The 26044-nt window shown below is 42.2% G+C and overlaps 1 protein-coding gene across 2 annotated transcripts in view; it reads right to left on the bottom strand.

Annotated features, from left to right (window-relative positions):
• ZDHHC20 (zDHHC palmitoyltransferase 20) overlaps nucleotides 1-26044 on the bottom strand; it is a 99181-nt gene that overhangs the window by 53399 nt on the left and 19738 nt on the right. For both annotated transcript variants that reach the window (XR_014794604.1, XM_084878611.1), the window contains exon 4: nucleotides 1299-1419. Coding sequence is in view for 1 of the 2 variants with exons in the window: in XM_084878611.1 (XP_084734737.1) it covers nucleotides 1299-1419 (121 nt within the window). In the remaining variant the exon portion in view is untranslated. The remainder of the gene's footprint in view (nucleotides 1-1298; nucleotides 1420-26044) is intronic.

The following is a 26044-nucleotide window of genomic DNA, read 5'->3' as shown; positions in this document are numbered from 1 at the left end:
GCCCTCCCTTATATCCAGGCCTCTTCAGGCCCAATCTGTTTTGTTTCCTCATTCTGAGAGAGTTTGCGAGAACAAGAGCCAGAGCAAGCCCCAGGAGGGAGGGAAAGAAAGGGAGAAAAGGCTGTGAGCTGGTGGATGCTGTGTGTGTCTGAGCATGTGTGTGGTTGTGAGTGAATGCCGGCCACACCTTCCCTGTCCCCTTCTCCACTGTCACAAGTCCCACCCACCAGAGCCTGCTGCACACACAGTCGGGCTTTAGGTCGAACCTCCGGTCGTTGTGGATGTGACAGATCCAGGGTTTTTCTATGTTAGGATTATGTAAGAAGGACAGCATTAAGTGCATCAAAAACACAAAAAACATGGTCAAATATCCCCTCCAAAACTCTTGTGCAAACTTTATACTTTCTGAACTCACAATGTGTATATAACTATACAAGGAAAAGCCTTTTGTTTTCCACTGGAGTGGAGAAAGACTTTAATTTAAAACCATTTTTTTTTTTTTTTGCATATATCTGTATGACCTTGAAAAAGATATTTAAGTTCGTTGTGTCTCAGTTTCCTAATCTGTAGAAACAACCTTCACAGGATTGTTGTGAAGTTTAAATGAGTTTACAGGAGCAAAGCACTTAGAACAGAATAATTGGTAGGTATTACTATTATTTAGTATTTAATGAATTCATGAGTTACATCATAATTTAAAACAATTTACTATATTTAAATAATCAGTCTGGCCACTCATAGTTTCACCCCATCATAAGGTTCTGTCTCTGAGAAAAGGAAGCTGCTAATGCACTCACATAACTCTCAATGGAGTCATTGGGACAGTGGAAATACCAACAGCTTTGGGATCACACAAATATGAGTTCATATTCTGGCTTTCTGAATATTAGCTTTTACTTCTTTCTACTCTAATTTAGCATGTTCTTGATTTTTTTTTTTTAATTACACAGAGATGGCACATAATATTCAAATTCAAACCAGAATTTCCAAATGATAGTTTACTAATAATCATAATTGAAACTTTTAGTCATAAAGGTGAAGTTGAAAAAAAAGATGTAGAGAAAAAGAAACTCATATTAAAGGGAGCCTATTAAAAAAATCTGTATCAATATATGTACATATCAATATCTAAAATATCACAGAAGACACAGAACATTAGAAAAATCTTGTTCCTGCCTATGTTATTTGAGGAATTGCAATATCCATTTAATAGTCAAATCATGCAAATAAATCTTGGCAGGTATGACCATATTTTTTAAAATTCATTGATAGAAAATCTTAAAATTTGTTTTTCTTACTCCTTGAGCCTGAGGTGGTATGGATAGGTAAGTCCTTCGCTGTTCTTCTCAAAATTTCTTGTTGTCGTTCTTGGCTGAATTCTTTTTCATAATGTTCCCTTTCAGAATTGGACAAGTAGAACTATAAAAGTAGAAAAAACTATTAATTCTTTTTAATCCCCAAAATATTAACTATCATGCTCAGAAAAAAAATAACAACAAAGTTTTATCCAGAAAGACAACAAAAAAAAGCACAAAAATTTTCTTTTATGAAGGCAAAATTTATCTCCAAATTTAAGAAGCTAAATCAATTGTATTTTAACAAAACTACATACTTTTTTACCTTGTCCCTTTGGTGTTTTTTTTAGTCTTTATTGTTGAAAGTATTACATATGTCCCCTTTTTCCACTACTGACCCCTTATTTTTCCACTACTGTCCCTTTATAGCCTGCCCCCACCCCTTGCCCAGAGCCTCCACCACCCTATCGACTGTGTCCATAGGTTATGCATATATGCACACAAGTTCTTTGGTTGATCTCTTCCCAGCCACCCACCTTTCCTCTGAGATTTGATAGTCTGTCCCATGCTTCTATGCCTCTGGATCTATTTTGTTCAACAGTTTATTTTGTTCATTAGATTCCAGATGAGTGAGATCATGTGATAGATGTCTTTCTCTGACTGGCTTATTTTCCTTAGCATAATACAGGTCCCTCCATGCTATCTCAACGGGTAAGAGCTGCATAGTATTCCATGGTAAAACTATATACTTTTGATATATTAAAAAATATTTGCTCTCAATGATTGCAAAGAAGATCCAACTGAATATTTTCGCATCTTTGTTTCTTTACAGAGAATATTTATGGATTGGAGAGGGTGCAGGCTGGGCTGAGTGACAAAAGGGTAATGAAATAGGTAGTAAAAATTTTGGTGTTTAAAAGTTGGTATCAAGAGATTTTTAATTTTTGGGAAAATGTCTGAAGAATAAACTAAGCATAGTCTCTTTTTCTTAAGCAAGGACTCCTTTATATAGTGGTTTCTAGTTTTCATTTCCTTAATTTTTGTTCCCATGGTGTAATCAGCCTGTAGTTCATCTCTTAAATAGCATTTTCCCTAAAAAGGACTTCAGTTGCTCTTCTGATGTCATCCCAGAAGACTTATTTCATTTAGCATAATTGCAAGAAACCCCAGTTTTATGCTTCTATTCCATGTAACCAGGAACTTTACATTTTTATCAGTCTTTATTTCACAGAAGTCTTTTAAAACTCAAAATGGATAGATTGAGGATCCAAGATGGCTGCGCCCAGGTGAAGACCTAGCCGCAGCCGCACACAACAATTTCAATAAAATACAACTAAAATATAAAACGGACATTGCCCAGAACTACAGGAAGGTTGACTGACTGGAAATTCTACAGCGAGAAGCAAGGAGAAAACCAGAAGGAGGCGCAGAGGAGCTGGAAAAACCCAAGGTACGGAGACTCGGCGCGGAGAGGACGGAGCCAGAGAGGATGGGGAGACGGAGTGCCTGGCGGGCGTTCCCTAGCGGAAAGGAGATAAAACTCCGACTGTGCTAGGCCCCCAACTACTCTGAACCCCAGTTCCCCAGACCCCGGGGACCCAGGCTCATCCAGAGGGAGCCGGGCTGTAAGGCGGGACCCCGGCTGTACGGCGGGACCCCGGGGAAGCCAAGGCAAAAGGAGGTCCCTGCGGCGCGCACACGGCGCGCAGAGAAGGGACGGTCCGCTGTGCCGCGGGATTGCCCTGGCCGGAAGGAGACTGGGGCTCCAGACTGCTCTGAACGCCACCTCCAACTCCACTTCAAACTGAACTGAACCCCAATACCGGGCTCATTGGGGGAGAGCACATAGACTGTTTGGCAGCAGGCGGAAATCGAGGGCACCTTTCTCTCAGAGGCGCCGGCAGTGAGCACTGAAGGACCCGCATAGGGCGGGGCTGACGGAAGCCAAAGCTGCAGGCTCCACCCTGAAACCCCGTCCCATCTGTAACTACGAAATCCGACAACAAAATAAATCACAAACAAAAGAAATGGAGGACAAAAAGCGTCTGGATATAGAGTCCAAATCTACGCTTATAAGGTTTTTCAAGAATTTCCTAGAAAAGATGGATAAGACCTATGAGGATATGAAAAGAGATCATCAAGAAATGATAAGGGAACAAAAAGAAATAAAGAATACATTGTCTGAAATAAAACATATTTTACAGAGTCCTAAAAACAAAAGGGAAGATCACAAGAATCAAGTCAAAGATTTGGAACATAAAGAGCCAGAAGACACTCCTCCACAGAAGCAAGAAGACAAGAGAATCCAGAAAATTGAAAATAATGTAAGAAACCTCTGGGACAACTTCAAGCGAACCAACATCAGAATTATGGGGTCCCAGAAGATGAGAGAGAGCAAGATATTGAAAACATACTGAAAGAAATAGTGACAGAAAACTTCCCCCACCTGGTGAAAGAATTAGACTTACAAGTCCAGGAAGCGCACAGAACTCCAAACAAAAGGAATCCAAAGAGGACCACACCAAGACACCTCATAATTAAAATTCCAAGAGCAAAAGACAAAGAGAGAATATTAAAAGAAGCAAGAGCAAAGAAGGTAGTTACATATAAAGGAGCACCTATACGATTGTCAGCTGACTTCTCAACAGAAACCATGCAGGCCAGAGGGGAATGGCAAGAAATATTCAAGGTGATGAATAGTAAGAACCTACAGCCAAAGATAATCTATCCAGCAAAGCTATCACTCAGAATCGAAGGTCAGATAAAGAGCTTCACTAATAAAAAAAAGCTAAAGGAGTTCATCACCACCAAACCAGAATTATATGAATTGCTGAAGGGGGTTCTTTCAGAAGAGAAAGTAAACAAAGATAAAAATTATGAACAACAAATACGTAACTATCAACAAGTGAATCTAAAAACCAAGGAAATTAAAAAAAAAAAATCTGATGAACAATAGTAACTGTTGAATATAATAGAATCAGAGGTATGGAAGGGGAGTGAACTGATGATTCTTGGGGAAAAGGGGAGAGGGGGGCGTGGGAAGAGACTGAACATAAACTGTGCACCTATGGATGAGGACAATGGGGAGTGGGGAAAGGGCAGAGGGTGGGGTGGAAACCTGGTGGAGGAGAGCAATGGTGAGGGGGGGGAAAAAGGAACATTTGTAATAATATGAACAATAAAAATTTATTAAAAACAAACAAACAAACAAAAAAAACTCAAAATGATTTGAGACTTGCTCTTGATCACGTTTTGTATTTTAACAATACTCTTACTCAATTTTTACTTACGTACATGGTTTTGCTTGAAAGGCTTACGGAATCATGACTGGAATTTTAACCTTTTGTATTTACACTAGAAGCCTGGTGCACGAATTTATGCACGGGTGGGGTCCCTAGTTCAGGCCAGTGATCAGGGCCAATTGGAGACATCTCACCCAGCCCCAATCAAGGCCAGGTCAATCAGGGCCTGATGGTGAGAAGCAGGAGTAAGGGGGGAACCGCGGGAGGTTGGCTGGCCATGGGAGGTTGGCTGTGGGAATGTACTGACCAACAAGGGGCAGCTCCTGCACTGAGCATCTGCCCCCTGGTGGTCAGTGTGCATCATAGCAACAGGTTGACTAGTAACAGTTGCTTAGGCTTTTATATATAAAGGCTCAGTGCATTCATTCACGGGAGGGGTGTCACTCAGCCCAGCCTGCACCCTCTCCAAACTGGATGAGGGGATGTCCAACTGCCGCTAACCGGAAGTCAGACATCCCTCTCACAATCCGGGACTGCTGGCTCCTAACTACTCATTTGCCTGCCTGCCCGATTTCCCCCTAACCACTTCTCTGCCGGCCTGATTAATGCCTAACTGCTCCCCTGCTGGCCTGATTGCCCATAACTACCCTCCCCTGCCAGGGCCTGATTGCCCCCAAAGGCCCTCTTCTGCCAGCCTGATCACCCCCAAATGCCCTCCCCTGCCAACCTGATTGCCCACAACTGCCCTCCCCTGCCAACCTGATCACCCACAACTGCCTTCCCCGGCTGGCCTGATTGCCCTCTAACCATTCCCCTGCTGGCCTGATCACATACAACTACCCTGCCCTACCACCCTGATTGCCCATAACTGCCCTCCCCTGCAGCCACCCACCTCCTACACCAGGACCCGCTTTTTCTGCACGAGGTGGATGACATGCCGGGACCAGCCTCCTCTTTGAAGAGCAGCTGGTGGGTCCCACCTTCGTTGTGCATGTGGACACCACCATGTGACAGCCACCTTGTGACGTCGCACGAAGGCGTGACGCCACTTGGGCTTTTATTATATAGAATATTTTGGTCTGCCTGTTAACTCAAATACCAATACCCCATACTCTTAATGCTTCAGCAATAACAGGATTAGCTTATCAATGTAGCTTATTTTGTTATAAACAAGGCAATATTTGTCATAGAAGAAAGAGCTATGGATGAGAAAACTGATCCTAAGAGGCTCAGGGAACTATCTGAGATTATACAATTAATGGCAGAGCTGATATTAAATACAATTTTTTAAATTAATTTTTTAAAGTAATTCTTTATTGTTGAAAGTATTACATGTCCCCTTTAACCCCCATTAACCCCCTCTAGCTTGCCCCCACTCTTCACCCCAGGCCTTCACCACCCTACTGTCTGTTTCCATGCGTTATACATATATACATACAAGGTCTTTGGTTGATGACCTCCCTCCCACTTACCCTACCCCCGATCCCGCCTTTCCTCTGAGATTCCTCATTCTGTTCCATGCTTCCGGATCTCTAGATCCACTCCCTTCATCACTCTATTTTTAATTTATTTATTCATTTTATTAATCCTCATCCAAGGATACTTTTTCCATTGATTTTTAGGGAGAGTGGGAAAGAAACACTGATGTGAGAGAAACACATTCATTTGTTGCCTCCTGCACAAGCCCTGACCAGGGCCCGGGCTGGAGAGGAGTCTGCAATCAAGGTGCATGTCCTTGATCTGAATCGAACCCAGGACCCTTTGGTCTGCAGGCTGAGCTCTATCCACTGAGCCAAACTGGCTAGGGCTCATCAGCTTATTTTGTTACTTAGATTACACATGTGAGTGAAATCATGTGGTACTTGTCTTTCTCAGACTGACTTATTTCACTTAGCATGATTTGCTTCAGGTCCCTCCATGCTATCTCAAAGAGTAAGAGATTCTTCTGTTTTTTACTGCTGCATAGTATTCCATGGTATAAATGAACCACAGCTTTCTTTTTTTTTTAAATAAATCTTTATTGTTCATATTATTACAAAAGTTCCTCATTTTTCCCCCTCCATTGCTCCCCTCCACCGGGTTCCTACCCAACCCTCTGCCCTTTCCCCACCCCCCATTGTCCTCATCCATAGGTGCACAGTTTATGTTCAGTCTCTTCCCACACCCCCCACTCCTCTTTTCCCCAAGAATCATCAGTCCACTCCCTTTCCATACCTCTGATTCTATTCAACAGTTAATATTGTTCATCAGGTTTTTAATTCCCTTGGTTTTTAGTTTCACTTGTTGATAGTTACATATTTGTTGTTCATAATTTTTATCTTTACTTTCTTCCTCTTCCTAAAGAACCCCCTTCAGCAATTCATATAATTCTGGTTTGGTGGTGATGAACTCCTTTAGCTTTTTTTTTTATTAGTGAAGCTCTTTATCTGGCCTTTGATTCTGAGTGATAGCTTTGCTGGGTAGAGTATCTTTGGCTGTAGGTTCTTGCTATTCATCATCTTGAACATTTCTTGCCATTCCCGTCTGGCCTACATGGTTTCTATTGAGAAATCAGCTGACAATTATATGGGTGCGCCTTTATAGATAACTACCTGCTTTGCTCTTGCTGCTTTTAATATTCTCTCTTTGTCTTTTGCTCTTGGAATTTTAATTATGATGTGTCTTGGTGTGGTCCTCTTTGGGTTCCTTTCGTTTGGGATTCTGTGCGCTTCATGGACTTGTAAGTCTATTTCATTTACCAGGTGGGGGAAGTTTTCTGTCACTATTTCTGTCAAAATGTTTTCGGTATCTTGCTCTCTCTCTCTCTTCTTGGAACCCCATAATTCTGATGTTGGTTCGTTTGAAGTTGTCCCAGAGGTTTCTTACACTATCTTCAACTTTCTGGATTCTCTTGTCTTCTTGCTTCTGCGGAGGAGTGTCTTCTGGCTCTTTATGTTCCAAATCTTTGACTTGATTCTTGTGATCTTCCATTCAGTTTTTAGGACTCTGTGTAATGTTTTTTATTTCAGACAATGTATTCTTTATTTCTAGTTGATCTCTTTTTATTTCGAGTTGATCCCTTTTCATATCCTCATAGGTCTTGTTTATTTTATTGGCCTTTTCTAGGAAATTCTTGAAAAACCTTATAAGCATGGTTTGTACTCTATATCTAGTCTCTTCTTGTCCTCCATTTCTTTCGTTTGTGATCTGTTTCCTTGTCTCGGCATTTTTGCTGCTTCCCTGAGTTGGTAGGGTGGCTTTGTATGCTAAGGTGTCCTATATGGTTCAGTGGATCAGCCTCCCAATTATCTGAGGTGGACACTTTTGGTGCACCTCTTTGTGGACTGTGTGTACAGCCTTTTGTAGTTAAGTCTTAATTGTTGTTGGTATCAGTGGGAGAAACTGACCTCCAATCCAATTGGCTGTGAGGATCAGCTGTGTCTATGCCGGGAGACAGCCTTATTCAAAAGCCTCTGTGCTCAGCTTCGATGGGGCGGAGTTTCAGGGTGGAGCCCACAGCCTTGGCTTACAGTCAAACCCGCCCTATGAGGTTCCTGAGTCTCAGTGTTCCTCAGTGTCCTTTGGTAGTCAGTGCGTTGGTACTCGCTGCAAGCACCTCTGAGAGAAAGGTCCCCTCAAGTTTCGCCCACTACCAGTCTAGTCTCTTCCCCAATGAGCCCAGAACTGGGGTTCAGTGCAGTTGGAAGTGGGGTTGGAAGTGGGATTCAGAGCAGTCTGGAGCTTTTGTCTCCTTCCCGCTTTTGTCTCCTTCCCGCTAGGGCAATCCAATGGCACAGTCAACAGTAAGTCCTCTGCGCGCAGTGTGCGCGACTCCGGGGTTCTGCCTTTCCCAGCTCCCCTGAGTTTCCGACTTACAGCCCAGATTCCCTCCGTATGAGCCTGGGTCCCCAGGTTCTGGCCTAAAACTGGGGTTCAGTGCAGTCGGAACTGGGGCTCAGCACAGTCCGGAGCTTTTGTCTCCTTCCTGCTAGGGCAATCCAGCGGCACAGTCAACAGTTCATCCTCTGCACACAATGTTCATGCCTCCGGGGCTGCCTTTCACCGCTCGGCCTTACAGCTTCGATTCCCTCTGTATGAGCCTGGGACCAAAGGGTCTCACCCAGAACTGGGATTCAGTGCAGTCAGAACTGGGGTTCAGCACAGTTCGGAGCTTTTATCTCCTTCCCGCTAGGAAATGCCAACCAGGCACTCAGCTGCCCCTCCTCTCCGGCTCCGTCCTCTCCCCACGTGTGCACCATGTCTGTGTACCTTAGTCTTTTACAGCTCCTCTGATTTTCCTTCTGGTTTTCTCTTTCCTTCTAGTTGTAGAATTTCCAGTCAGTCAACTTTCCTGTAGTTCTGGATAATGTCCACTTTATATTTTAGTTGTATTTTTTGAAATTGTTGTGTGAGGCTGCAGCTAGGCATTTACCTATGCCGCCATCTTGGTTTCTCTCTCTTGTGTGGCTTCTTAATCTGTACCACAGCTTTTTAATCCATTCATCTACTGATGGGCACTTGGGCTGTTTTCAGATCTTAAGCTATTGTAAACTGTGCTGCTATGAACAGAGAGGTGCATAATTCTTCTGATTGATGTTTTGGGTTTCTTAGGATATATTCCTAGAAGTGGGATTACTGATTCAAATGGCAATTCCATATTTAACTTTTGGAATAAACTCTATAACGCTATATTGTTTTCCATAATGTCTGCACCAGTCTGCATTACCACCACCAGAGTAGTAGGGTTCCCTTTTCTCCACATCCTCACCAGCACTTGTCATTTGTTGATTTGTTGATGGGAGCCTTCTGACAGGTATGAGGTGATACCTCATTGTCATGTTTGTTTGTTTTTAATTTAAATTCTTTATTGTTTAAAGCATTACACGAGTCTCCTTTTCCCCCCATTCACCTCTCCCCAGATACTCCCATCCCCCAACACGTGCTCTCACCCCACTACTGTCTGTGTCCATGGTTATGCTCATATGCATGCATGCAAGTCCTTTTGTTGTTTTAATTTGAATCTCTCAAATGATTAGTGCCTTTGAGCATTTTTTGCATGTCTCTTGGCCTTCCGTATGCCCACTTTGGAGAAGTGTCTATTTTGGTCCTTTGCCCGATTTTTAATTGGATTGTTTGTCTTGCTTTTGTTAACTTGTATGAGTTCTTTATATATTTTGGATATTAACCCTTTATTAAATACATCATTGCCAAATATGTTCTCCCATATAGTGGGCTCCCTTTTCATTTTGTTGATGGCTTCTGCTGTGCAGAAGCTTTTTATTTTGATGTAGTTCCATTTGTTTATTTTCTCCTTAGTTTCCTTTGGAGATTTATCAGCAAACATATTGATATGAGAGGTGTCTGAGATTGTGCTATCTATGGTTTTTTCTAGGATTAAATACAAGTCATTTGAGTTCTACTCTAGCACATTTCCTTTGTACTGATATAAAATATATGTTCTTACTTTTTAAAGACCATTACTCTAACCTGACCAAAACATCACAGTGTAGGAATTGGAGGAGTCTATTTAGATTACCTGGACTGGCTCCCCTAATCCAATCTTGATGGCACAACCAACTACTTATAAAAAACAAGAAGCAACACAGACAAATAAACAGGGCAGAAAGAAGTCAGGAAAGATTCCTGTGATCTTACACTTGATTTTGCGGTCACTTATCTAACTTCAGGCAGGGAGGAATCTTCAGACCATATTTCCAAGATCCACCCCTCTTGAAATTTTCAGGTACAGAAATATTTACCTACATTGTAAGATGGCCCATTAAAATAAAATAATAAAGAATTAGGAGAGAACCAAGATGGCAGCATAGGTAAATACCTGAACTTGCTGCCACACACAACCACATCAAAACTACAACTAAAAGACAAAATGAATATCATCCAGAACCACAGGAAGGCTGGCTGAGTAGAAATTCTACAACTAGAAGGAAAGAGAAAAGCCATTGAGTCCAGAAGGAGGTACAGAGGTGTGGAAGTTGGAGGTATGGAGGTGCACTAAAAATGGGCTGGCAAACTGGGTATGCTGTTGTCTTTTTCAATTGGGAGATACAAGCTCCTGATTGCTCTGAACTCCAGTTCTGGGTGAGACTCTGGAGACCCAGACTCATACTGAGAGAAACTGGACTGTCTCGCATTGGGCCGGAACTCGAGGGCAGCTTTCGTTCAGAGGTGCTTGCAGCCATCATTGCTCTCACATGGTGCCAGGGGATACAGAGACCCGGGGCCTCTTAGGTGCAGGGCTGATGGGCAGCCATTGCCGTTTGCTCCACCCTGGTGATTCCCTGAGATCCTGCCCCACTCAATTTACAACCCCACCTAAGCTGTGCACAGAGGCTTTTGCATATGAATGGGCTGGCCTTTTGCAATCTAAAACCTAACAAACTGCAGCTGGATCAGAGAGCACCAGAGCTTCCAAAAGAAGGTCGAAAGCTCCACAGCAGCTTGCACTGCTTCACAGTTGGGCCTCATCTGGGTACTTCCAAACCCCAAACAAAGAGGAGGAATCTGAAGATCTCTATGTAGCTCCTGTTGGGTGGCCTCAGGCAGTAACAGACTTTGCAACTCCTTGGAGATCCAAGAGCCAGTGTACCCAGCGGTCAGAGTGAGACCATCCAGATTACAATTCTTCACATCCATAAAAGACACACTCAGGGGGTAGACTCAGTGAGTGCCAGGGGATGGAGGGGGGCTGAGGCGGAACAGGTGAGCTGCTCCTATGCATGCCTGTGGCCATCGGCTCCTTCTTGCTTCCCTGGGAGGCCTAAGTCTGTATCCATTCTGAGCAACTTTGAATAAAGGACAAAAAACTACTACTAAGGACGGCCCTGGCCAGTGTGGTACAGTAGATAGAGCGTCAGCCTGAGGACTGAAGGGTCCCAGGTTTGATTCTGGTCAAGGGCACCTGCCCAGGTTACAGGCTAGATCCCCAGTGGAGGACACACAGGAGGCAGCCAATCCCCAGTGGGGGGCATGCAGGAGGCAGCTGATCCATGATTCTCTCATCATTGACGTTTCCATCTCTCTCTCCCTCTCCCTTCCTCACTGACATCAACACAAATATATATTTTTTTAAAAATACTATAAACTCGTTGGCCCACAGAAGTAAATTCTGCAAGTTCAACTCGGCATTCTGAGTTGCCTTGACTTGGGATCCTCTTGCAGCCAGAGGCCAGAACTAACAGTGTAGAAAAGAAAGTCCAAAATTGCAAAAAGCCTGCTCTAAGGTCCATGGACAATTAGAAGAGCAAGGCTGGACAGGTGAGGGTTCGCAGATGCCGGAACTCTCCGCCCAATTCCTGCTGAAATGGGATGGTAAGGGACAGAGGTGAGGGTTTTGCTGTGATCTCAAATATCAGTGCTCTGGGCTTTAACCTGGGGTGCCACCCTCTCCCCCTACTGCAGACTGGGGTCCAGACAGGAGGGGAAAGGGTTACTCTGCACATGTTGCTAAGGCATCTCTAAAGTTATTTATTTGTGGAAATTTCAGGGAGAAATCACTCCAGGCATTTCCAAATGTCATGAAGACATGGAAAAGTACACTTTTCATATCAAAAACCGTTTCTTGAGAAAAACTCTCAGCAAGGTGGGAATAAAAAAATCATATCACAACATAATAAAAGCCATATATGATAAACCCACAGCCAACATCATACTCAATGGGCAAAAACTAAAACCATTCCCTCTAAGAACAGGAACAAGACAGGGATGCCCACTCTCACCACTCCTGTTTGACATAGTACTGGAAGTATTAGCCATTGCAATTAGAAAAGAAGAAATAAAAGACATTCAAATTCAGAAAGAAGAAGTAAAACTGTCCTTATTTGCAGATGGCATGATACTGTACATAGAAAACCCAAAAGACTTTATAAAATAACTATTAGACTTAATAAATGAATTCGGCAGTGTAGCAGGATACAAAATTAATGCCAAGAAATCTATGGCATTTCTATATACCAATAGTGAACTTACAGAAAGACGAAAAAAGCAATCCCATTTACCATCACACCAAAATAATTAAGATACCTAGGAATAAACTTAACTAAGGAGGTAAAAGACCTATAGATGGAAAACGACACTGAAAAAACAGATAGAAAACATAAACAGATGGAAGAACATACCATGTTCATGGATTGGTAGAATCACTATCATTAAAATGTCCATACTACCCAAAGCAATCTATAGATTCAATGCACTCCCCATTAAAATACTAACAGCATATTTCACAGACCAGAAAGAATGCTCAAAAAATTCATCTGAAATAAAAAAAGATCCCAAATACCACAGCAATCCTGAGAAAGAAGAACAAAGTGGATGGGATCTCAATACCAGATTTCAAGCTGTATTACAAAGCCACTATTCTCAAAACAGCTTGGTACTGGCACAAGAACAGACATATAGATCAATGGAATAGAGAACCCAGATATCAACCCAAACCACTATGCTCAATTAATTTTTGACAAAGGAGGCATGAACATACAATGGAGTGTAGTCTCTTAAATAAAGGGCGTTGGGAAAATTGGACAGATACATGCCAAAAAATGAAACTAGACCAACTTATACCATACACAAAAATAAAATCAAAATGGATACAGGACTTAAGCATAAGATGGGAAACCATAAAAATACTAGAAGAATCCACAGGCAGTAAAATCTCAGACATATTCTGAAGTAATTTCTTCACCAATACCACTCCTAGGGCAATGGAAACTAGAGAGAAAATAAAAATAATGGGACTACATCAAAATAAAAAGCTTTTGCACAGCAAAGGAAACCATCAACAAAACAACAAGAAAGCCCACTATATGGGATAACATATTTCAAATGTTATACTGATAAAGGTTTAATCTCCAACATTTACAGGGAACTCATACAATTTAATAAAAGATAGAGAAATGATCCAATAAACAAAAATGGGCAACGAACCTAAATAGAAACTTTTCTTAAAAAAAACAAAACAAAACCCCAGAAAGAAAGCCAAGAGACATATGAAAACATGCTCAAAGTCACTACTTAACCGAGAGTTGCAAATAAAAACAACAATGCGGTACCATCTCACATCTGTTAGAATGGCTATCATCAACAAATTGACAAAAGACAAGTGCTGGCAAGAATGGTGAGTAAAAGGAACCCTCGTGCACTGCTGGTGGGAATGCAGACTGGTGCAGCCACTGTGGAGAACAGTATGGAGTTTCCTCAAAAAACAAAAAATGAAACTCCCATTTGACCCAGTAATCCCACTTCTAGGAATATATCCCAAGAAACTAGAAACAGCAATCAGAAAGGATATATGCACCCCTATGTTCATAGCAGCAAAATTCACCATACCTATGATTTGGAAACAGCCTAAATGTCCATCAGCAGATTAGTGGATTAGAAAACTATGGTACATCTACACTATCAAGGAACTCTTACCATTTGCAGCAGCATGGATGGAATTGGAGAGCATTATGTTAAGTGAAATAAGCCAGGCAATGAAAGAAAAATACCACATGATCTCACTCATTTATAGAAAATAAAGAACATTATAACCTGATGAACAAAAAGAAATACAGTAAAGGAATACAGAGGCAGTAAAGCATAGAACAGACTGTCAAATTACAGCGGGAAGGCTGGGGTGTGTTGGGAATGGGGGGGGAAGAGATCAACTGAAGGACTTGTATGCATGCATATAAGCACAACCAATGGACACAAGACACTGGAGGGGGCGGTTCGGAAGAGGGTTTAGGATAGGGGATGGGGGAGGCTGAGGGAAGGTCAATGGGGAACAAAAAGGAGATATATGTACTACTATATGTAATACTTCAAACAATAAAATAATAAAATAAAATAAAGGACCCAGAAATTCCACTTCTAGGTATTTATCCAAAAACTAAATAAAAAATGCATATATAGCCCAGGCAAAGTAGATTAGTTGGTTGAGTGCTGTCCTGTGAACGGTGAAGTTGTTGGTTGATTCCTATTCAGGGCACATACCTGGGTAGTGAGTTCAATCTCTGGTTGGGGTATGTGCGGAACACAACTGATAGATGTTTCTCTCACTCGCCCACCCCCTTCTCTCCCTCTTTCTCCCTTCCCCCTTCTCTTTTTAAGTGTGTCCTCAGGTGAGGATTAAAAAACAACAATATATATTGTACATCCATTATTTCATTACAACACTGTTTACAATAACCAAGATATATGGAAGCAACCAAAATGCCCATCAATAGATAAATGGAGCCCTAACTGGTTTGGCTCAGTGGATAGAGCATCGACCTGCAGACTCAAGGGTCCAAGGTTCAATTCTGATCAAGGGCATGTACCTTGGTTGGGGGCACATCCCCAGTAGGGAATGTGCAAGAGGCAGCTGATCGATGTTTCTCATCAATGTTTCTAACTCTCTAACCCTCTCCCTTCCTCTCTGTAAAAAAGCAATAAAAATATATATTTTTAAAAAATAGATGAATGGAGCCCTGCTGGTGTGACTCAGTGGTTGAAGGTTGACCCGTGAATCAAGAAGTCATGGTTTTATTCCTGGTCAGGGCACACGACTATATTCCTGAGTTGGGGGCTTCATCCTTAGTAGGGGGCATGTATGTTGTAGCCAATAGATGGCTCTCATTATTAATATTTCAATCTCTCCCTCTTCCTTCCTCTCTCTTAAATCAATTAAAACATAAAAAATAGATAAATGCGCCGGGACCGGTTTGGCTCAGTGGATAGGACGTCAGCCTGCAGACTGAAAGGTCCCAGGTTCGATTCCGGTCAAGGGCATGTACCTTGGTTGCAGGCACATTCCCAGTAGGGTGTTGTACAAGAGGCAGCTGATAGATAATTCTCATCGATGTTTCTAACTATCCCTCTCTCTTCCTCTCTGTGAAAAATCAATAAAATATATTTTTTAAAAATAGATAAATGAATAAAGAGGTAATGCATATATACAATGAAATATGACTCAGCCATAATAAAGAATGAAATCCAGTCATCTACAACAATATGGATGGACCTAAAGGAAATTGTGCTGAGTGAAATAGGTCAGACAGATAAAGACAAATGCCATGATTTCTCTTCTATGTGGAATCTAAAAAACAAGTTAAATAAACAACAAGAAAAGAAATGAAGTCACACATACAGATAATATTTTGATGGCTGCCAGTTGGAAGGAAGATTGAGGAAATTGGTAAAAAAGGTAAAGGATTAAAAAATACAAAATGATAGATATAAAATAGTCACAGGGATATTAAGTACAGCTTAGGGAATCCTATATAATAAAAGTCTAATATGCAAATTGTCCACATGGATAGGATTTCAACCAAATGGGATTTACCGTGTTTCCCTGAAAATAAAACATCCTCCAAAAATAAGACCTACTTACAGTTTTCCTTCTGAGTGAAATATAAGGCATCCCCCCGGAAAATAAGGCCCCCCCTAGGCTCTGTCTCAGAATGAAAATTAATTTACCGTAAACTGGTCACTAGGGCCGACCCAACTGGCGTCTAGCAACCAGTGAGGTTACGCGAAGTCCTAACATCACTGCTGTATGGAGGCAGAGCAGAGGTCCAAGTGAGCGGTGAGAAAGGAGGAGACTTTCGCAGATGCGTGTAGAAGAACAGGAGGATTAGAGCGGACAGGACGCGGCGAAGGTGCTGAGTGCTGGTCTGTTTCTGGTGACACTACCTGATGCTCGCGGCCGCCCTCATGATGACTGAAGGTTCTCAGTCAGTGGCAGACCCTGCTCCAGCCCAGATCCAGGCCCCAGCAAGCCCAGTGACAGTCCCCAGGCAGGCCCCAGGGGGTAAATGTCTCATAAAGGGATAGGGGGGATGTCTGGTGAAGGTGTTCAGTGGCACAAGGGTGAGGGGAGGGGATCACTTAAAATGACACAGGAGGATCAGAGGGGGCAATCAAAATGACACAGGAGGATCAAAAGGGGTTATTAAAATGGTAATCCCCCCTCTGATTCTCCTGTGCCATTTTGATTGCCCCCTCTGATTCCCCCTGTGTCATTTTAAGTGATCCCCCTCCCCCCACCTTGATACCCCAATTCCTTATTTTTACCCTTAGAAATGAGCACAAAAAGAAAAAGCTATTCTGTGGAGTACAAGAAAGAAATCGTGGAAGACTCTTGGGGCCAAAATCTTACTGCTTTCTGCAAAGAGAAGATGTTGAGTATCCGATTGGTCCAAAAATGGCGAGCAGAGTATGGTAACCTCATTGAACAAGTGGACAAGGGAAATGCTAAAAAGCGCAAGTGTGGATCAGGTCGCCAACCATTATTTTCCGAGCTGGAAGACCTGATCTGTGAATGGGTTGTTGACAGGAAAGCAGGGGCTTTGGTTGTGAATAGGGCTCAGATTCAAGAATTTGCCCTTGCAATTGGCACCACAGTTTGACATAGCCCCCGAAGACTTCAAAGCATCACAACACTGGCTAGATAATTTCCTTCAGCAAAGTGAACTGTCTTTAAGAAGATCTACAACATTGTTTAGGTTGGAAGATACTCAAGTTATTAAGCGAGCACTTGCGTTCAAGTCCTTTATTGATGATGCTGATTTCTCTAAATACAATCTTTCCAACATGATTGCTATGGATGAAACTGCAGTGTTTATGGGCCAATCATCTCAAACAATTGAACAGCGGGTTGCCTCCTTAGTGTACATTCCCTCCACTGCTTAAGAAAGTGCACGTGTTTCCTGTATTTTGGCAATTCATCTGGATGGCACTAAAATCCCACCTTTAATCATTTCTAAGGGCAAGAAGGAAAAGATTGAACGTGTTTTGGGAGTTTTTATTCTTGAAACTGAAAAAGCCTGGGCCACACAAGCAGTTATAAGGAAGTGGGTCAATTTAATGCTGCTGCTTGTTATGCAAGGGAGCCAAAGAGGTCTGCTAGTCTGGGATGCAGTCAGTACTCACAGCACTAAAGACATGAAGACATTTCTTCACGAAAGAAAAATAGATCAGATAATGATTCCCACAGGAATGATGGCCTATCTCCACACTCTTGATATTGCAATAAACAAGCCATTCAAAGACAATCTGCACATGGAAATTAATGACTACATTGAAAATAGAATGGAGAGAAATCAGCATGGAAACTTTGTGAAACCTAAACTGCAAGAAGTTGTGACTTGGGTAAAGAATTCATAGGAGAAAATCACTGACAGTTGCATTGCAAATGCACTGCGAGCAGGCTACCTTGACAAGAAGTACTCATTTAAAGACAGTGCTATTGCTAAACATGAGAGATTTGGTTCACTGATTCTGGAAGAAATGAAGTCACAAGAAATTCACCAGGAAATTCAGGAATTGGATTGTTATGATGATGTTCCAGAAGATGATGACATGATTGTCATTGAATAAATGAGTAAATTCTTGATACTGTAGGATTCACAGTTTGTCTGGTTTGTGTTGACAACTACCATACTACCGTACCGTATACAGGTAATAAATTTTCTTTATTTTTTCATTTAACAATAAATGTGTACCATATTCTTCTTCATGGAAAAATAAGACATCCCCTGAAAATAAGACCTAGCGCATCTTTGGGAGCAAAAATTAATATAAGACACTGTCTTATTTTTGGGGAAACAGGGTATAATCTAAAAATAAAAAGCTATTTTTTTAAAAAAAACCTGTCTGGAAGTTTCTCTGAGATTCTAATTGATTTCTATCTTGGGGAACCCAAAAACTCCAATGCTGGTACCATGACCTTAAGTATGTAACTGGATAGGAGATGTTTTAACCAAATATTAGTTTCCTTATGAAATCTGAACCAATTTCCCTGGGCTGTCTTATTTGTAGCCTATATTAGTATTCTAAGCCTTAATATTATTTTTCCTTAAGAACTAAGGTTATAAATTATGAAAACCTAATACCAAATGAAAATCTCAAGAGATGACCAAATTTTAGATGAGGAATGGAATAAAATAGAATTTAAAATGAATGTGTTGAAATTATTACTAGAAGTCTATTTTTCATTAAAAACTTCTGAACATAATTCAAACTATAAAATAATCATTTTAGGTTATGTTCAGACAGTTTTAATTTAAATATATAATAAACATAAAGAAAGAGCATGCAATGTCTAGTTATTAAGAATCAAAATACTGGAGAAACCAAGATGCCGGCATAGGTAAATGCCTAGCTGCAGCCTCACACAACAATTTCAAAAAATACAACTAAAATACGAAATGGACATTATCCAGAACTACAGGAAAGTTGACTGACTGGAAATTCTACAACTAGAAGGAAAGAGAAAACCAGAAGGAAAATCAGAGGAGCTGTAAAAGCCTAAGGTACGGAGACACTGTGCGCAAGTGGGGAGAGGACGGAGTCGGAGAAGAAGGGGAGGCTGAGTGCCTGGCTGGCGTTTACTAGCTGGAAGGAGATAAAAGCTCCAGACTGTGCTGAACCCCACTTCTGGGCGAGACCCTGGGGACCCAGGCTCATATGGAGGGAGTCTGGGATGTAAGGCGGAAACTCAGGGGAGCAGCAAAAGGCAGTCCTGGAGGCACACACATTGTGTGCAGAGGAAGGACTGTTGACTCTGCTACTAGATTGCCCTAGGGGGAAGGAGACAAAAGCTCCAGATGGTGCTGAGCCCCACTTCCGACTGCACTGAACCCCAGTTCCAGGCCAGATCCTGGGGACCCAAGCTCATACGGAGGGAGTCTGGGCTGTAAGGCGGAAACTCAGGGGAGTGGTGAAAGGAAATCCCAGAGGCACGCACATTGTGTGCAGAGGACGGACTGTTGAATGTGCCATTGGATTGCCCTGGCGGGAAGGAGACAAAAGCTCCAGACTGCTCTAAACCCCACTTCCAACTGCACTGAACCCCAGTTCCGGACTCATTGGGGGAGAGCCCAGACTGTTTGGTAGCAGGTGAAACTCGAGGGCACCTTTCTCTCTGAGGTGCTTGCAGCAAGTACCAAAGGACACTGGGGAACACTGAGACTCAGGAACCTCATAGGGCGGGGCTGACGGTAAGCCAAGGCTGTAGGCTCCACCCTGAAACTCTGCCTCATCCAAGCTGAGCACAGAGACTTTTGTAATTTTCCAAGTCTAGTTGAATAAGGCTGTCTCCTGGCATTGACACAGCTGATCCTCACAGCCAAATGGCCTGGAGGTCAGTTCCTCTGAGTGATACCAACAACAATCAATACTTAACTACAACAAGGCTGTACACATAGTCCACAAAGGGCTGCACCAAGACTGTCCACCTCAGGTAACTGGGAGACTGACCCACTGAACCATATAGGACACCTTAGCATACAAAGCCACCCTACCAACTCAGGGAAGCAGCAAAAATGCCGAGACAAGGAAACAGATCACAAACGAAAGTAATGGAAGACAAAAAGCGATTGGAATATAGAATTCAAATCTATGCTTATAAGGTTTTTCAAGAATTTCCTAGAAAAGGCCGATAAAATAAACGAGACCTATGAGGATATGAAAAGGGATCAACTAGAAATAATACGGGATCAACAAGAAATAAAAAGGGATCAACTAGAAATAAAGAATACAATGTCTGAAATAAAAAATATTATTAATATATAGAGTCCTAAAAACAGAATGGAAGATCACAAGAATCAAGTCAAAGATTTGGAACATAAAGAGCCAGAAGACACTCCTCCGCAGAAGCAAGAAGACAAGAGAATCCAGAAAGTTGAAGATAGTGTAAGAAATCTCTGGGACAATTTCAAGTGAACCAACATCAGAATTATGGGGGTCCCAGAAGATGACAGAGAGAAAGATACCGAAAACATGTCCAGACTGGAGGAACGCGACGAGGAGCAGGAGCCACTGCCGGACACAGGCCAGCCAGGCGCCAGCAAGGAACCGGGCGACGGGGCCCCCAGGGAGGGGGTGCCCCCGAGCCTTCGAACGCTGAGCGCGGGCAATGGAGCAGAGGCCGTGGGCTGCTTCCTGGGCAGCGGTGCCGACCCCGGCAACAGGCTGAAGCAGCGCAGGAGCCTGCGGAGAACAAAGGGGTGCCACAGGCCAACCTGCTGAGCTTCCAGGACAAGGAGGAAGAAACTGAAGAAGTTCTCAATGTGAAGAAATCAAGGGAGAGCAAAAGATAGTAAAATTACTTAAGAAAGAACACAAAGAAGATCTTGAAAAATCAAAGACTAAGTCAGAACTCAACTCAGCAGCCAACATTGCAACATAAATGCGTTTAAAAAAAAAAAAAAAAAAAAAAAGGACAGAATGTGGGAACGGAGGCGGTAAGGCCTAGAATGGTCAGGCACAAGGCAGTGGCAGCCGGGCCTGGAGCAGCAACAGCCAGGCCCCAGAGCAGCAGCAGCCAGAACCAGAGCAGCAACAGCCAGGCCTGGAGCAGCCAGACCTGGGGCAGTGGCAGCCAGGCCTAAGGCGGAGGCGGCCAAGCCTAGGGTGGCCAGTCCAGGAACACCCAGACCCAGAGTGGCAGGGCCCGGAGAAGCCGGGCCCAGAGCAGCCGGGTCAGGAGCAGCCAGGTCCAGAACAGCCGGGTTGGATGTGGCCAGGCTGGGAGCAGGAGCAGCCAAGCCCGGAGCAATCAGGTCTGGAGCGGCAGTGGCCAGACCCGGAGCAGCTGGTTGTGGAACGCACCAGAGCAACAGAGGCCAGGCCCGGAGCAGCCAGGCCTGGAACAGCTCGCTCCTCGCCTGCCCCCGCCCCAAGGCTGCCTCTCAGACATGGCTGGAAACTTTTGCGTGAACTTGAGGGTATGCTGAATCAAGTGATGAAGGCTTAGATCTGAATATGTGGAGTTAGGATAGCGCTGGGGTGTTGATCTGTGAGTGCCTTGTGCGGGGCCTGGATGAGGTTGGTTGACCTATTTGGAAGTGTCTTTTGTGTGAAGTGTATCTTTGGGCATGTGGAGGTATTACTGATATGAGAAAATGCTAAGTAACTGATTTACTATCTGAAAGGGATTTACTATAGGGGAAAGGGAGGGAGGAAGAGACTGAACATAAACTGTGCACCTATGGATGAGGACAATGGGGGAGGGGAAGGGGGCGTAGGATGGGGTGGGAACCTGGTGGAAGGAGGAAGAAATGAGGAAACTTTGTAATAATATGAACAATAAAGATTGATTAAAAAAAAAAAAAAAAAGATACCGAAAACATACTGGAAAAAATAGTGACAGAAAACTTCCCCCACCTGGTGAAAAAATTAGACTTACAAGTCCAGGAAGCACACAGAACGCTAAACAAAAGGAATCCAAAGACACATCATAATTAAAATTCCAAGAGCAAAAGACAAAGAGAGAATATTAAAAGCAGCAAGAGCAAAGCAGGTAGTTACCTATAAAGGAGCACCCGTACGATTGTCAGATGATTTCTCAACAGAAACCATGTAGGCCAGACGGGAATGGCAAGAAATGTTCAAGATGATGAATAGCAAGAACCTACAGCCAAAAATACTCTACCCAGCAAAGCTATCACTCAGAATCGAAGGCCAGATAAAGAGCTTCACCAATAAAAAAAAGCTAAAGGAGTTCATCACTGCCAAACCAGAATTATATGAATTGATGAAGGGGTTTTTTTAGGAAGAGGAAGAAAATAAAGATAAAAATTATTAACAACAAATATGTAACTATCAACAAGTGAATCTAAAAACCAAGGGAATTAAAAAATCTGATGAACAATATTAACTGGTGAATATAATAGAATCAGAGGTATGGAAGGGGAGTGAACTGATGATTCTCGGGGGGAAAGAGGGGTGGGGGGGGGGGTGCAGGAAGAGACTGAACATAAATTGCACCTATGGATGAGGACAATGGGGGATGGGGAAAGGCCAGAGAGTGGGGTGGGAACCTGGTGGAGGGGAGCAATGGGGGGGTGGGGGGGAATGAGGAACATTTGTAATAATATGAACAATAAAGATTTATTTAAAAAAAAAAAAAAAAATATATATATATATATATATATATATATATATATATAATTTTAAAGTCCAAATACTAAATATACACACCTTTCCTTCAAAAGTACACTCATAAAGTCTAGTAAAAATGTTTGTTTTTTAAAATATATTTTTATCAATTTCAGAGAAGGAGAGGGAGAGATAGAAACATCAATGATGAGAATCATTGATTGGCTGCCACCTACATGCCCCCTACTGGGAATCGAGTCCACAACCCGGGCACGTTCCCTTGACCAGAATCAAATCTGGGACCATTCAGTCAGCAGGCAAACACTCTATCACTGAGCCAAACCCGCTAGGGCAAGTCTAGTATAAATGTTAGTCATGTAGCCCTAGCGGGTTTGGCTCAGTGGATAAAGCATCAGCCTGTAGATCAAAGCGTCCCGGGTTAGATTCCTGTCAAGGGCATGTACTACGATTGCAGGCTCCTCCCCTGGTCAGGGCTCCTGCATAAGGCAGCCAATTGATGTGTTTCTCTCACATTGATGTTTCTCTCTGTCTTTCCCTCTCTCTTCCAGTCTCTCTAAAAAATTAACGGGAAAATATCCTTGGGTGAGTATTAACAAAAACAAACACAAATAAATAAAAATGATTAAATGTTAAAAAAAAGAAAAAAAAGAAATGTTAGCCATGTAAACAGATAACTGCAAATTACAAATCAGCATAACAAATACATTAACTTTACAAGGTAAGCTAAAAGCTCCTTTGAGGCTGGGAGCTGTCAATCAAAGTTTCCTGGAAGAAGTAGTATCTAACCTGGGTTTTGAAAAGATTAACAGGAATCTTTTATGAAGACAGAGAAAGAGAATCCTGGCAAAAAGAACAGGGTATAGAAGCACAAAGATGTGAAAACAGTGTGTTCAAGATAATATATTACTTGAGTACACAATTCCAGGAAGAAGTAATGGAGATGAAGTTGGTAAGATTTTAGTTTATGAAGCATATTGTATACCATGCAAATGAGCAGGAACTTCATTTTGTAGCTGACTAACAAATTCTGAAGTGATGTCAGAGAAGTGATGGAAAGATATTTTCTTTTTACAATGATGACACTTAGAGATAGAAGATGCCTACCAGCTCCTTTTGTTGTTGTTAATCCTCACCTGAAGATATTTTTTACCATTGATTTTGAGAGGGAATGGGAGGGAGGGAATGAAGGATGGAAGGAGAGAAAAACATCAATGTGGGAGAGACACTGATTGGTTGCTTCTCGCATGCACTCTGACCAGGGCCAGGAATTGTACCTGAAACCCAGAAACGGGAATCAAAACTCCACCCTTCAGTGTGTAGCGAACTCTCTTAACCACTTAGTCATACACAGCAGGACACTTATCAGCTCTTCATATGCTCCCTTCTCCTCTTCATTCATTCATTCATTCAAGTATTTAACAATCTGTCTATTATACACTAGGTCTGACTGTAGGTAATGAGGACACAGCAATAAACAAAGATTCTTGCCTGGCTGAAGTGACTCAGCCGTTGATCATCAACCTATGAAGCAGGAGGTCATGATTGGATTCCTGGTCCAGGCACATGCCCAGGTTGCAGGCTCAATCCCCAGTGTGGGGCATGCAGGACGTAGGCGATCAATGATTCTCTCTCATCATTGATGTTTCTATCTCTCCTTTCCTCTCCCTTCCTCTCTGAATTCAATGAAAAATATTTATTAAAAAACAAAGATTCTTCCTTCAAGAACCTTATACTTCAGTGAAAGAGATACTCAAAGGTCTACTTAAATGGAACTTCTTCAGAAAAGACTTCTCTGATCATACTATCTAAAATATCTTTTTTTCTAACAGCTTTTACTGTTATGCTCTACCTCATCATATTCCTTTTTAAAAATTTATCACAATTTATAATTATTTGTTCACTTATCATCTGTCATTCCCTTTAACTGTAAAGTCCCTATCTGTCTTTTTTAATTCCCATTGCCTACCAGTCTTACAAACAGTAAATACTCAGTAAGTACTTACTGACTAAAATACCCATACTTATAACTTAGCTTTCCTAAAAATGTATTTTTGCTTTCTTAGACCCAATTTCTCTAGATTTTGATCTCTAATTGTTGCTCTAACCTCTGAGCTTAAAGAACCCTTTGAACACAGTTACATTAGCCCTATCTTACAGCTTGGTAATTACTTATAATATAGTATCTGTCAGCATACTACTCTTATTTAGAAAGAGAACCTTAGCCGAAGCCGGTTTGGCTCAGTGGTAGAGCGTCAGTCTGCGGACTGAAAGGTCTCAGGTTCGATTCCGGCCAAGGGCATGTACATTGGTTGCGGGCACATCCCCGGTAGGGGGTGTGCAGGAGGCAGCTGGTCGATGTTTCTCTCTCATCGACGTTTCTAGCTCTCTATTCCTCTCCCTTCCTCTCTGTAAAAAATCAATAAAATATATTTAAAAAAAAAAAAAAAGAAAAAAAAAAAAAGAAAGAGAACCTTAAGTTCCTGTCTTTGGTTGTCAAGACAGCTTAGCTTAGCTGGCCCTTAATGGTTTAGTAATTTAATCATTCAGTAATTACTGAACACTCACTATGTGGTAAAAGGTGGGGAAATGATCCCGTCCTCAAAAAGCTGAAAGTTAATATACAGTGGTGCCTCGCATAACGAACGCCTCGCACAGCGAACTTTGGACAGGTTTTTCATGAAACCATCGGCCAAAAAGCAGAAAATGGATGAAGATGTGCAAGATTCGGTAGACTCTACTTAGTCTGTCTTAAAATTTAAAAAATGTGTGTTTTTTTTTTTTTTAAAATTATGTTTTTAGATGTATCTAAATAAAAATATGTCATCTTAGCATATTTTTTTTATGTCATCTTAGCATATTTTATGCTACAGAACGAATTATTTTTTTTAACATGTATTGTTATGGGAAAACGCGTTTCACATAACGAACTTTTTGCATAACAAGCTTGCTCCTGGAACGAATTAAGTTTGTTGTGTGAGGCACCACTGTATGTGATTAATAAATGTATAGTAATATATAATCCTACCTAATAAGAGTAATATGCAAATTAACCATCACCCCACTATGCCCACCAGCCACGCCCACCAGCCAATCAGAGCAAGTACCGTATTTTCCGGCGTATAAGACGACCCCCTAATTTTACAGTTAAAACAGGTTTATGCCTATATTCGCTGTATAAGACTACCCCCCACTTCAAAGAAAAGACTTACTTTGCCGTCAAGATCTGCAGGTAATTTTTGTGCAATTTTGGTCTTTTGCCCCCAATTTTCGGTTGACTTTTTTTCGTTTCAAAAGTCGTCTTATACGCCGGAAAATAAGGGTATGCAAATAAACCCAACCAAGATGGCTACCAGGAGGAAGGCTTGGGTTTCCCCGGCAACGGAGGAAGCCAAGCTTTCCACACACTCTGGCGGGCCCAGGCCTCCACTCAAGGCTACAAAGTTTCCATTATAGAAGGTAAACAAATCCAAACAGAAATGGCTGCAGCCACTGAGCAAGCAGGAGGCTTGTCTCCGCTCCAGACTACAAAGTTTCAAATGTAGAAGGTAAATAAATTCCAGATACCAGGGCCTCTGCTTGGGTCTCTGGGGGGCATGGCTGGCCTGCAAACCACCACAGGCCCCTCACCCAGGCCGCCTACACCCCAAG

This window comes from Pipistrellus hanaki (genome assembly GCF_964339955.1).
Source record: "Pipistrellus hanaki genome assembly, chromosome: 3".
Classification (NCBI taxonomy): Eukaryota; Metazoa; Chordata; class Mammalia; order Chiroptera; family Vespertilionidae; genus Pipistrellus; species Pipistrellus hanaki.
The sequence above is the reverse complement of the archived record's forward strand: the minus strand, read 5'-3'. Positions and strand labels throughout refer to the sequence as shown.